Source organism: Oryzias latipes, chromosome 5 (genome assembly GCF_002234675.1).
Source record: "Oryzias latipes chromosome 5, ASM223467v1".
Taxonomy (NCBI): domain Eukaryota; kingdom Metazoa; phylum Chordata; class Actinopteri; order Beloniformes; family Adrianichthyidae; genus Oryzias; species Oryzias latipes.
This window is the reverse complement of record NC_019863.2, coordinates 26,374,266-26,387,094: the sequence shown is the minus strand read 5'-3', so window position 1 is coordinate 26,387,094 and position 12,829 is coordinate 26,374,266. Positions and strand designations below refer to the sequence as shown.

At 37.3% G+C, this 12,829-nt stretch overlaps 2 protein-coding genes across 4 annotated transcripts; both read right to left on the bottom strand.

Annotated features, from left to right (window-relative positions):
- Positions 1-581: 581 nt before the first annotated feature.
- Positions 582-3,326, bottom strand: kfh-b (KFH-B protein). The gene is given in 5 exon segments (NM_001104654.1): positions 582-763; positions 1,439-1,678; positions 1,763-1,928; positions 2,570-2,738; positions 2,840-3,326. Coding segments are annotated over 5 exon segments (1,059 nt in total). The 5' UTR covers positions 3,219-3,326; the 3' UTR covers positions 582-658.
- Positions 3,327-4,333: 1,007 nt separating this feature from the next.
- On the bottom strand, positions 4,334-12,811 carry LOC101158189 (blue-sensitive opsin). 3 transcript variants are annotated; one of them, XM_020703465.2, is made up of 7 exons: positions 12,698-12,811; positions 11,491-11,513; positions 6,056-6,332; positions 5,792-5,960; positions 5,545-5,710; positions 5,189-5,428; positions 4,334-4,569 (listed from the first exon to the last, which is right to left on the bottom strand). In XM_020703465.2, exons 3-7 carry the CDS (start codon positions 6,297-6,299, stop codon positions 4,474-4,476), a joined length of 915 nt encoding a protein of 304 aa, XP_020559124.1. In that variant the 5' UTR covers positions 6,300-6,332; positions 11,491-11,513; positions 12,698-12,811; the 3' UTR covers positions 4,334-4,473. The 3 variants fall into 3 exon arrangements, with proteins under 3 accessions (XP_020559124.1, XP_011473717.1, XP_004069275.1); XM_011475415.3 differs by lacking the exons at positions 11,491-11,513; positions 12,698-12,811 and adding an exon at positions 4,999-5,069 and having other exon boundaries at positions 6,056-11,460; XM_004069227.4 differs by lacking the exons at positions 11,491-11,513; positions 12,698-12,811 and having other exon boundaries at positions 6,056-11,458.
- Between the last annotated feature and the right edge of the window lie 18 nt (positions 12,812-12,829).

Below are 12,829 nucleotides of genomic sequence, written 5' to 3'. Positions count from 1 at the left end.
AAATATTTCGAGAGTAGGTCTGGAATTCCGCTAGTTCTGAACTATTCATGCTTGGAAAAAGTTCACTACTAGCAGAACTCGGATTTGCTCCCGACTGCCGACGGGACTGACCACAGTGATCAGGGGCTAAAGGTCTGGTGTGTTCAATCTCTGTCCTTATCTGCATGTGGAATTCTTGTCTCATACACTGTCCGTAGAAAGCTACACTGGTGTGAAGGGAACCACAGCCACCTTTTCTAATTGCATTATGGTTGTGGGTTCACTTAACACCAGTAACAGCTCTCGAAGACTTGCATGCTCAGCTTATTGATGGGAAATTGACTGTGATTGTCTTCCTCTGCCTGCAGTAGATTTCATTCTTATGCCAGTTTGGGAAGTTTGATGCAACTAATCAAGAGTCGCTCCTAAAGAAACCTCAATCAACGTTCAACCTGTCATTTGATAGTTTTAGCTTTGAAGTGAAAGGTATGAATTTTATATTTTCTTCGCAGTTTCGTTTGTTACATAAATACTTCCTTCAACCCACTTGTTTAATTTATTATTTCAATCTATAATTGTATGAATAATATTAACACATTAGTCATAATGACAAAAACATTTATTTTTCTATGTTTCGTTTTTACATTTTTGTTTGCATGAGTCAGAAATAAACAAGAATTTAGGAAGGGCCGACTTTTGAGACTTCAGTGGTTGATTGACTGGTTGAGGACTCTTCATCTTCGTCTGCACTCATCCCCAGCATCTTCTTCATGCACAAGCGGAACTGGAAGACAAAGATGAGATGTTTAAGGGTATTTCATTCGGTGTAGTAGTGAGGCAAAGGTTGTATTTTCAGAGAGAAAAGATGGGATTGAGTTTGGAATATGACAGCAGGTGATGAACTGAAAGAAAACATGAACAATGTGTTTGCTTATCCAATTAAAAAACCACATTGCAAACAGAGAAATCAGTTGATATTGTCGCCTTCCATACTCTTGTCTTTATTCCGTTTTCACATTCACAGGAAGAACAACAGATTCAACCTGGGGATGCTTGGCAGCTCTGCTGGAGCCTATGGGGTCAAGAGTCGGACTCAGTGGCACCACCGTGTGGTTAATGAGGTCAGGGTGCATCCTGCTGGGGCATTTACCCCACACTGATCTGCTAGCCACACGTTCACATCTTTAATTCGTAACCTAACAAGGTTTCTTATGTCTTTCATATTAAAGAACATTGATCTAATTGATTATTTTGACTAATTCAAAGAGAGAATACAAAAAAAAAGTCATGCCAATCGTTTCCTCTCTGAGAATAAATCATTTGTTGAATCACCTTTAGGGAATATCGGTGATAAAAAAAAAAGCTCCTTTAAAGCCAGGAAAGCTGCAGCCTCACATCATAAAGATGCTGTTTATTTCTTCCTCAGCAAGTTCTCTACAAATCTTCCAAAATCCTATACCTGCTTGTTGAGAAGGACATAAATGACGGGGTTGTAGACTGTGGAGGCCTTCGACACACAGGAGGGTATGGTCGCAAGTCTCAGGTCAAATGTCTGCCCGCGATTGTTGATAACCCAGAGGGCAAAGGAAGCGTAGGGCACATAGCAGACCAGGAAAGCAACAACCATGACGACCACCATCCTGGTAACCTCCTTCTCTGCCTTCTGAGTGGAGGCGGAGTCAGCCTGGGCCTTTGCTGCCTGTTAAATGAAACCAGTCAGAATTAGCCCCACTGTGACACATAAGCTGGCTGCGATACAGTTTACAGCTCAGATGCATCTTACCATTTTCAGAGTGAAAAGCAGCTGAGAATAACAGAAGACAATGATGGAGAAAGGGACGGCAAAGCAGAAGCAAAAGAGGAACATCACAAAAGACTCGTTGTTAAACTTGTTGCCGGTTGTGTACCAGTCTGGTCCACACGAACACTGCATGCCCTCTGGGATGTACCTGCAGAGAAAGACAGTTTATTATTCACACCAGTGTGCTGGTCAAGCCTGTGCCCTGAACCAAATCACAGTTCTAATGTAACAACAGAAAAATGAAATATTTGGAAAATAAAAGTAATTTCCTGGAATCAAAGTGAAATATAAAAAAAATGAAACAGAAGACAAAACCAGAACAGGTAAGTAATGTGGGGTATCGTTGACTGGATGATGATGTTTGTCCATCATTTCAACTGGCAGTTATTTAGTATGAAGCGATACTGGAAATGCTCCATACTAATCATAAAGCCTTTATTAGTTTAAGGATGTTGAAGATGCATTAAAAAAACGTCATCATCCAATCAGTGATATCCTATAATTCCTACTTTTTCCGGTTTCTTATCGTTTATTGTTTTGATATACTTTTGTATTTATTTTTAATTGTATTTCTTTCTGATTTTTTATTGTTTTTAGGTTTTGATTTCTAAACTGTAATTTTTTTTTCAGATTTTGTTTTGCTTTTTTGATTGTTGTGATCCTTAAACTGTTTTTACCAGCGAGTGGTTTGTTGATGTGACTTGCACTTTTTAACATCTGGAACGTCTGGAAATTGCAGCAAAGGAATCACAACTTCCCAGCTAAAAGAAGAGAGTTTCGTTTACTCACCTACTCCATCCCACCAGAGGTGGAACTGAAGCACACAATCCACAAACCCAAGTCAACGCACAGCACAGCAAAGCATGCTCAGACTTGAAGACAAAGTTTCCAAGCGGCTTGCAGATAACCAGCCACCGTTCAAATGCAATTACAGCAAGAGACCAGAGGCTCACCATGCCTGAAAAAAATCAATCACACATGCACATATATGATTTAATGACTCTAAGTAATGTAGGTGAATTTGTTTTTTTGGCTCTAGAAAGGAACAGTCATACTTGCCTCCAAGGGCTGCAGTAAAGCCTTCAATCTTGCAGCCCAGTGGACCCAGAACCATGTATTTGAAGGCAAAGCAGACGAAACAGGTGGAGGAACCCGTAGAAGCAACAATGAGGTTTGCCACCGCCATGTTGACCAGGATGTAGTTTAGATGAGACCGGAGCTTCTTGTACTGAAGTGTGCACGCAATAGTGAGGAGGTTGATGGCCGTGCCAGCCACAAACAAGACAAACATCAATGCTGACATAGAATAAAAGATGGTGGGGCTTCCCAAGTGATCCTGGGGGACCAGAAACGGGCTTAGGGCAGTGACATTATTGGTATCCAGAGGGATGGGGATCCAAAAGTCATCTGGAAACTCCACAAGACGATTTCCCCTCATCTTTTGTCTCAAATAAAAGAGACTTTAAAAAAATGTTATGTGAAAAAAAACAAAAATTTGTTTTCACGTATGACGAACACTAGGACAATATTTGATGCTCCTCACTGCAGAGGTTTGCCTCTCTTAGTATTGATGTGCACCTGCTTTTATAGGAACTTCAACAATTACTCCAGATCAACTTAATTGGATGACGGAGAGGATTACATGTTTCTCCATGATGACTTATGCCACCTCTTAGCTAATGCAGAGATTAGTCTCTAGGTTTCAGACTTAGTCAGTTTCTTCCCACTTAAAAAAAACCTTACAGCTTTGGAGACTGTAAGCTAGTGTCATCAAGGTGAGCAAAGTGGATTTTACAGATTTGCTGCATGTCACCACTTTGTGCCAGACCTTTATGTATGTATGCGCAAGTACTTAGTTTTACATTGAGTTTATTTAATGCTGTTGAATTGCAAATACATAGAATTAGTTTTTATTAACAAGGACGATTTCTTTTATATCGTCTTGCTTTTTAGATGCACAGAAGTTTGATTAAGTTCATTGAACAGAGATTCCAGGTGGAAATTAGCAGTTGTGCTATGACATTGTTTGAGGATCAATTTATGATTATAAACTATCCCTGTATAAGGAAATAAAGATTGCAGTTACATGTGATTTTTCAGGTTTTGTTGCTTAATTTTGCAAGAACACAACGCCACATATGATTAATCCTGCGGCTTCATTGGGGCCAGTTTTACTAAAAAAAGGTTTGAGCACTTAAAGAATTGCCACAAGAAAACCATTTCTACCTCCTTTTAACCCCCATTCACTTTCATTTGTGAGAATATGGAATAGCTTAAACAGTTGTGGAAATGAAACTGGCAAAAGTACAAGTAAGCAAAATACGTTAAGCGAATTACTGGTTTTGAAAATCAGACACTGCTGGTAAAATTTTGTCCAAAAAATAACTTTAAATTCCAAGTTTGAAACAAATATGGAAAAGAAGAATGGTTTCTCTTAAAGGATTCAAATTAATTAGACTTTAGGAACATGGCATCCTAATATCACCACTTAAACTGGAATGTGACATAAAATAAAGTAACGACTGAACGAATAAGTTTCCTCTGAATACTGAAAAGATTCAAAACTGTTTTGCACAGGTTTATTTTGATGCATTGTTTATATTACAACACATTAATCTTTTACACATCAAAACATGAGCTAAGAATTATATGTATTTACAGTAAATTACCGCAGAGGAGTTATCACTAAGGGTCTAAGCTGGTCCGACTTTAGAGACTTCAGTCACTGATGTTGAGTCCTCCTCTTCTCCTCCACCCATTCCCAGCATCGTCAACATGCAGGAACGGAACTGAAAGAGGAAGATGTACATGACAATGAAGAACAGACAGTTCCATTTCTGCGTGATGTGTATATTAATGTAATTTTGAAACAATTGTGTGTGAGAGCAAGCAGCTTCATAGACCCACTCCGATCATCTTTGATCTATTCTAAAAGAGTACCCAGTGGTCTTTTAATTGTGATTATGCCATTTTTAGTCAAACTCAAAAAACCCGTGTCGTTTCCTAGGACATAGTTTCTGTAGAGATCAGAAATCACTGGAAATTCACGTCTGAGATTATTGTCCCATCACCCATCCGTTTACATCCATCTCTCTCGCTAGCTTACAACCTCTTACACCCACAACCTTCATGTCACGGCATGCAGTCAGCAAACAACTACCCCCCGAATTCTGGATGCAGAACGCAGAGGAGGAGCATGTCAAAAACACATTAAATACCATTATTCCTCAAAGTGGGTCTTTAAAAGAATGTTGGATCCAAAAGGTTCTAATAGTTCAGCAAAGTCAACCTAAAAGACAAGGATGTGGTGATGATGCTGCCATAGTCAGAGCAGATGATGAAGATACTCACATACAAATATAAAGGATCTACATCTTCAAACTTTACTCTGAGTTCAGGAAAGCTCACCTGCTTGTTTAGGAGGACATAAATAACTGGATTGTACACAGTGGAGGCCTTTGAAAGGCAGGATGGAATGGTCGCCAGCCTCAGGTCAAAGGAGTGGCCGCGATTGTTGACAACCCAAAGAGCAAAGGAGGCATACGGCATCCAGCATACCAGAAAGCCCAGCACCATGACAACCACCATCCTGGTCACCTCTCGCTCTGCTTTCTGGGTGGACGCAGACTCTGCTTGGGCCTTGGCTGCCTGTTGGAACGGAATATGTTTGTGTGACAGCTTTGAACTACTGTATTTCAACTTTAGTTTGCCAAGAGAAATTCTTGGTAAATTTATTTCATTCATTTATTTATTATTAGTTTTACCATTTTCAGGGTGACTAGCAGCTGAGAGTAGCAAAAGACGATGGTGGCGAAGGGAACCGCGAAGCAGAAACAGAAGAGAAACATCACATAGGACTCATTGTTGTATTTGTTGTTTGTTGTGTACCAGTCTGGTCCACAGGAGCACTGCAGGCCTTCAGGGATGTACCTGCACAAACATCGGAGAAGCTGAAGCACCACAAATATATTAACTTTTGTTTTATTGCTGTTCTTCTTTGATTCTGTTTACCTGCTCCATCCGGCCAGAGGAGGGGCTGCAGCTGCCAGAGCACACACCCAGGTAACAAAGCAGCAAGCCAGCGCGTGTTCTGGCTTGAAAGTAAAGTTACCAAGTGGCTTGCAGATGACCAGCCATCTTTCAAAGGCTATCACAGCAAGAGACCACAGGCCCACCATTCCTGAAACACCACAAAGACAAGTCAACCCCATCAGGACAGTAACTTTCACTAAGAGTAGGTTGATGAAGCTGGTTGTCATCTGGTCGAAACTTTACCTCCAAGTGTTGCAGCGAAACCTTCAATCTTACATGCCAGCGATCCAAAAACAAAATATCTGCAAGCGAAGGAGCAAAAGGCAGTGGAGGAGCCCACCCCAGACACAAGAAGATTAGCCACAGATAGGTTCACCAGGATGTAGTTCAGGTGGGATCGAAGCTTCTTGTTTTGAAAGGTGCATGCAATGGTGAGGCTGTTAATTGAAGTGCCAAACACGAACAGAAAGAACATGAAGGCTGCCATTGCGTAAAAAGTCCCTGAACTTCCCAAGTGGTCCTGAGGAACAAGGAAAGGGCTAAGTGATGATAAGTTATTAGTGTCCAAAGGAATTGGTATCCAGAAGTCATCTGGCAGCTCCCCACCACTGATGAGCCTCATTTTATTTTGTTTTTTTCTTCTTTTTTGCTTGACTGTAACAAATAATAAGATTTTTTGGAAATATATATAAATTCTACTAAGATCAAGTTGTCCCTCTTTCTCCAGCTCTCATCATTTATAAAGAGTCCCAAAGCTTCCCTGTAACCTATGATAAAGTGATTTGATAATTGGCTAATTAATTGGGTTTTTCTTATTAACTGATCTGAGTCATTTAGTGTTACCTGTCCAGTGTTGAATGCTGGGATGCTGCTTTGGTGGCGTCCAATCAAACTGCTTTAAAAAGTGGCTTAAAGGAATTCTGACAACACAGTTTAAAAAAAAAGACTAAGCAAAACCTCGGGGGGACTTTTTTTATTTTATTTAATATGCGATTTCTCAGGCGTGTGAAGTTCTTAAAAGGACCACTTTCATACATACAAACGCAAAGCTAATCAATTTTCTAAGAGCTGCAACAATCAGAAGAAAATTTGAGATGTAAAACAAGCACCTGAGAGTATTTTATCAAAATTTTTGTTTGCAAATGTGTTGCACTAGACTTTTGTAAAAGCTAATCTATAGTGGAATCAAACAACAGACTTGAAGAAAAATCCATAGTCTTTATCAAATAAAACAGATAGTTTTGTGAAAACTGTATATTATATGTTAGTGATAAACAAGGTAATCTCATTTTCCAAGGGAAGAGCTCAGTAACTTAATGCTTCCTAATCTAGTTTCCTGTATCTTCGATAATCTCACTTGGAGTACAGGTTAATCTGTTCTGCTGGTTCATCCGTTTTGCTAACACTTTAGTCTTCAGCCTTTGTCACACAGAGCTCTGTCACTGTCATCGAAGAACGTCTAGGTCCAAAAAACCTGGAGAGTTGTGCAGCGCGTCAACTTTCACATGATTGCTGCTTCCCTAACATGCATTTCAATGTGCAGAACCCATCTCCTCTAGTTTCTCATTTACGTCATCACCAGTCAGCTAGATGAACACCTGTTCAGGTTTTTAGATGTCAGAAATACATCAAATACAACAAAGCAGGTTTTTTGGACTTGCCAATAAGGTGTAACATTTTGATGATGTTGCGGTTTCACATTTTACTGTGTCAGCGTCGCTTCCTGATTTAAACCTGTTTTATATTAAATGATAACAATGATTATGATACTATTACAAAATTCCCAGTCACATATGTTTGCCATGTTGTTTTCTGTGTCTGGCAGTGCATCGTTTTGTTTATCTGATGTTATTTTAGTGGTTTGTGTGCCGTGAGATGATGGTGTGATACTTAACCTATAGGTTAGAGGTGTGGAGCCTAAAAGGCTCTGAAGCTACACGTGGCTCTTTTATTCCTCCAGTCTGACTCTTTGGCTCTGAAGAGAGATGCTAATCATTTGAATGAGTTTGTAGTTTTGGTCAATTTGTTTATAGTTATTTAAGTTTGATCATTTTTGTTTAGATTTTTAACATGTCAGATATATCAAAACTATGGTAACAATTTAAGCTATAGTCAGAGTGATTTATAATTTGGAATAATCTTAAAGCACATTTCCTTATCTTCTGCTGCACAGCAGTGTTTAATTGCTGTTCAGATGCAATGTTCATAATGTATGTAATTGCATGTAAATGTATAGATTTAAAAATGTATTATTCTACTCTTTTGTTGTCATGGCAATATTCATAATATTCATAGGTAAAAAGAGAAGAGGTGCGCCAAATTCATTTTGATAGAAAATACCATGTCTGACTTGACTTTCTTGAATTTTTAATTCAAGTAAATCTCCTGCCTTTTTTGACACAGGGAGTATTTTATTTTGAAAGGAACATGAATGTTCATCTGTCAAAAGTTTAAACTGTTACACATGGAATAGGATGATACCACTATAATTTAATGATGTCAGTATTTTGAAGATACAATTTATGAATAAAAAGCCTTCTAGCCACAAAAACATAGAGTGTATTTTTCTAAAGAGTGAAATGGGACTTGTGACTCTTCCTGGGTTACAGTCAGCAAGAAGCAAGACCAAATGGCTCTTCAAGCATCACAGGTCATAGACCCCTGTTCTAGACTGTCCAAACATTTGGCAAATTTAGAATATTTCCTCGCACCTCTCAGTTTTGTAACCAGCAGTCCGCTTTCATCAGTAAAGCTTTTGATGTGCTTATTGTATGATTTTGTCTGTTCTTTCAGTCAAACACTCAGGGGAACTGCTGGGGATTGTTCTGTGTTGTGAAAAGGTTTTTTGTACCACAAGACAGAAAATGAATACAAGTGTGGAACATGCGTGTTGGTTTAACTCCACAGGTCAAGGTGGTCGCCTTTAAACCAGTAAAAACTATTCTGAAACTAATCCAAATCTATTACAATCCAATCACTCTCAGTCTGCCCTGAATTAACATGCTGGTTGATAGGTGGATTATCTCTATTTTGTCAGTTTCTGAATTATGGAGAGATTACATTGGGGGATGTGTAGACAACCACACATAACAGGTCAATTTCTGCAGCATTGAAATCTACTTATTGAATGAGACATCTTTTTTTTTTGGTCTGGTAAATTTGTTTTCTATGAACTAGACAAAAAATGCACATTAGCAACCCAGCCACAAAAACCATTACGCCAAATGAAATAGTTCTTTTACGTCATCTGAATCTCCTTAGAGCATTGAAATTAGGGGGCTGAGAAAGTCTGATAATCTTGTTAAAAGACTGCAGGGTTCCTGGAAAGAAATAGGTTTCATTATTTTTGTAAGAGTTCTGCACATTCACTATAAATTCAACATTTTTTTTGCTCAAATTAGAATGAAAAGTTGAAAGAGATGTAATAAAAATGGGAAAATTTGTGTTTCTGTTTTGGCAAAAACAGAAAAATTACATTTTATCATGTTCTTGTATTTAAACTTGTGGAAAAAAAGTCACAAATAGGAAGTTACTAATATTTTTTTTCCTGAAGCTTAACAGCTTGAAAGGTCAAAAGCCCACTGAAGGGTCATGTGCTCACAAGCAGGCCGACGCTTTACTGGGAGCTGGAGGGGGGAAAATCCCTGCTCACAAGACATCCTGTCGCCCTAATCCTTAAACCGTATCACTTGTGTGGTTTTACATCAAGATCTCTTTAAGCTCACAAAGCTCAGCTCTCCCAGCAGTTCCTCAGACTCTTAGCAGGGTGTTAACAATTACTGAGTCCACGGAGCAGCAGAGAAGATAAGGCTATTTGTCTGAGCGTCACTGGCCATTCAAACACCCCACTGCGCTCACTGGCACACATGTGCAACTTTGTCACGATCCCAACGTGATCCATTTGCTGTGATGGTTGAGGGGAGCTCACATTTTGCAAGCTTTCAGTGCAGGTTTGTAGGTGAATACTTCCCCAACTATGAAGCACATGATTATCTTCTGCAAACTGGTTGTTTCGGTTTAAAATTGTTAGATCCTTCTCTGCTTTTTTTACACCACATCTGGTAATTCTTCTGAACAACGAGACAATTTAGGATCAATTTAAAGACAAAAAGAAAGCTCATGTAATTCCACCCCTTTTGACATGCTTGACAGCTTTTTGCTCCAGATGTGTAGTCATTCTGTTCATATGCAACTCTAGCCTGTACTCCCAATAAATGTTTTATAAGAAGAAACTTTTGACTGACACCCTTTCAAAAAAGTTTAATATTTGGTGATAAATCTGTTGACATGTGATGTAAATTTAACAAAGTTGCACTTTATTATTTTAACATTCTGATCTCAAGCACCTTTGCTGGGATATTTCCTCCTGACAGGTGTTAAAATGAATCTATTAGTTTGTTAATTTAGAAAGAATTACCTTGTTTTTCTTTCCTGCGTTAGCAACAGTTCTTTCCCTAAGGCCGATTCTGAGACCAAAACTTGCTGAAAACCAAGACATTGCTCCCAAATATGGTATATTTATCAAATTTATTTTCATAAAAGCCTTAATAGAAGCCGATTATTTAATCACAACATGGGGTTAACAGAAACTGGCTACTTCTAAATTATTTCGATTTTATTCATGCTCTTTCTGCCTTATTTTTTTTGTATTTCTGATTTCTTAACAAGCAAGACCTAAAAATTGAAACACTGAGGACCTTTGTTTTCTAAGGTCTTAAGAAACAAACTATAATTTAATAATATTGATATTTATGCCTGATTTCAAATTGAAACGTGACGTCATGTAAACATGATTTTCTCTTTAGCTTTCCTGGAATAAGGTCATAGTTCATTTAAGACACATTTGCAGGAATATGTGCACTAGATTGACTTTAAACAAAAAACCCAGGTAAACGTCTTACTGTCTATGTAACAAGCATTAGAAGAGTGTATACTGTATTTATTGGGTTTTGTGACTACTTTTATCCCAACTCTATTGGTAAATAAGCACATGAGTGAATTTTATTTTGTGTGATATAAAACAAAAAAATTTATTTTAAATGTGTCATTACTAAGAGTAAAAGTTAGCATTTTTTGCTGTTGTGACCACCCCAAAGAAATATTTAAGATAAAGATATTATTTAAACTAAAGACAACCAGGACTTTGTATCTTCCTTTTTCAAAGGCAACCTCCACTTAAGTTGTTTGCCCTAATTTGCCCTATTCTTAGAATTTCTTATCCATTTATCCATTCATTATTGTAATGACGTCTCTAATGAGTCCCAAATCTGTTTTTATGTGACAACTAATCCGTTTCTTCTATCGTGCGTAGGAAGAGTAGTAAGGGAAAATTTAACAATTCTATTTTTGTTGTATTTACTAGTTGAAAATGATTTTGTTAAGCATTTAAGCTGTCTGAAAGATTCATTATTTGGTTTTAAACTATTGGAGACCAGAATTGATCGAGACATGGAGGAAGCATAAAATATTACATGTTTGATATTTCTTCCCTTTCTCCTTTACTTCTGTCTTGAAAAGTGAGCAAAACCACAAAACAAAAAGGAAATTGCAGTTACTTTATTTAATAAAAGTTACATTGATTCTATCTTGATGTTTTTACATATGTTTTGTCATAGCATTAGAGATGCAGAACTCAGGTCTGTGGGCTACTCTGGTATTAAAAGGGGAAAGAAGCCTACCTTTAATGATGCCCCTCACCCAACTGTGATGACAGACAGCCACAAAAAAAGCACATGGAAAATTTATTAGATTAAAGGTGAAGACTTAGATTGGACTTTATATACGTATATTTTACAGTTGCACAAAAAAAACCTTTACTACTGCCAAAGCCAAATCCGTTGGGTAAAAAATGCTGTTGTCTGACTTTTTACTCAAAACTTCAACATCAAAAAGTGTTATATTCTGCCATCTAGCGGTCAAATAAGTTTTTGCATTTTATGATGTCGAGAAAAATATTAGCGAAACTTCTTTTTTTAAATCATAATTAAAAAATTATAATTATTATTGTTGTTGTTGTCAAAATAAGGTAAATTATTAAGTTAAATAATATGAAAAATCAACTTACTTTAATTTCTCGAACTTTGTTTACATTAAAAACTGATTATTGTTGTACAGATTTGCAGTAAATGTTTAAAATATTAAACTAAAATCTATTGAGTTATATAAACTAATATCTAAAAATTAAATCCAAAATGTTTTTGGAATTAGGACACACATGTAAATCATGTCGAGCCAATTTGTTTATGAACTTCTTGCTCTGAAATAATAACTAGCATTTTAATATTGATGTTGTTCTTTTACCAAAGAAAATAACTAAATATATATTTAATAGAAGAGGAAAGTAGCATTATTTTAAGAAGTATTTCTTTTAAGAAAAATTATAAAAGCTTTTTGAATGAAATTTGTGTTTTTACTTCACGAACTGACATGAAAGTCGTGTATTATTGTGAGACATCTTTATTATTTAATTCCCATTATAGGTTATGAACGGTTTGTTGTGTTTAGACTCGGAGCCAAGCTGAGAGACGGCGTCTGAAACATGATGTACTGTCGCCTATGCTCCACCATGAGATACAGTGGAAGGCGCACTAAGGAGTTTAGGTGGGCGTGTCACTACTAAAATATAAAAATGTAAACTACAACCTAAATTAACGATGCACTTACACCAATTGTGTGTACGAATGAGTATCTTTAGGTTGTTTCCGTAAGGCGTTAAAAACGAAAACTGCTTAAAATTAATTCAAAGAGGTTTCTGCACGGATGTCGCCATCTTTAGTAAGGGACAATAACCCTACTTTTATAACGCAAGTTGTAAAAATTTTGATAAAACTCACAATAAGTTTTAATTACTTATATTTTCTTCGTTTTTTTAAGCATGTTCCTTACCCTGAAGACAAACGATTCGACGTAAGGAGGAATAATATCAGAATGGTCCATACATTTGTCTTAAATCGTCAACATTAAGCGCGCTAACAGCGCCATGTTTACTTTGGGTGACGCTGAACCTCTTCCATTTTC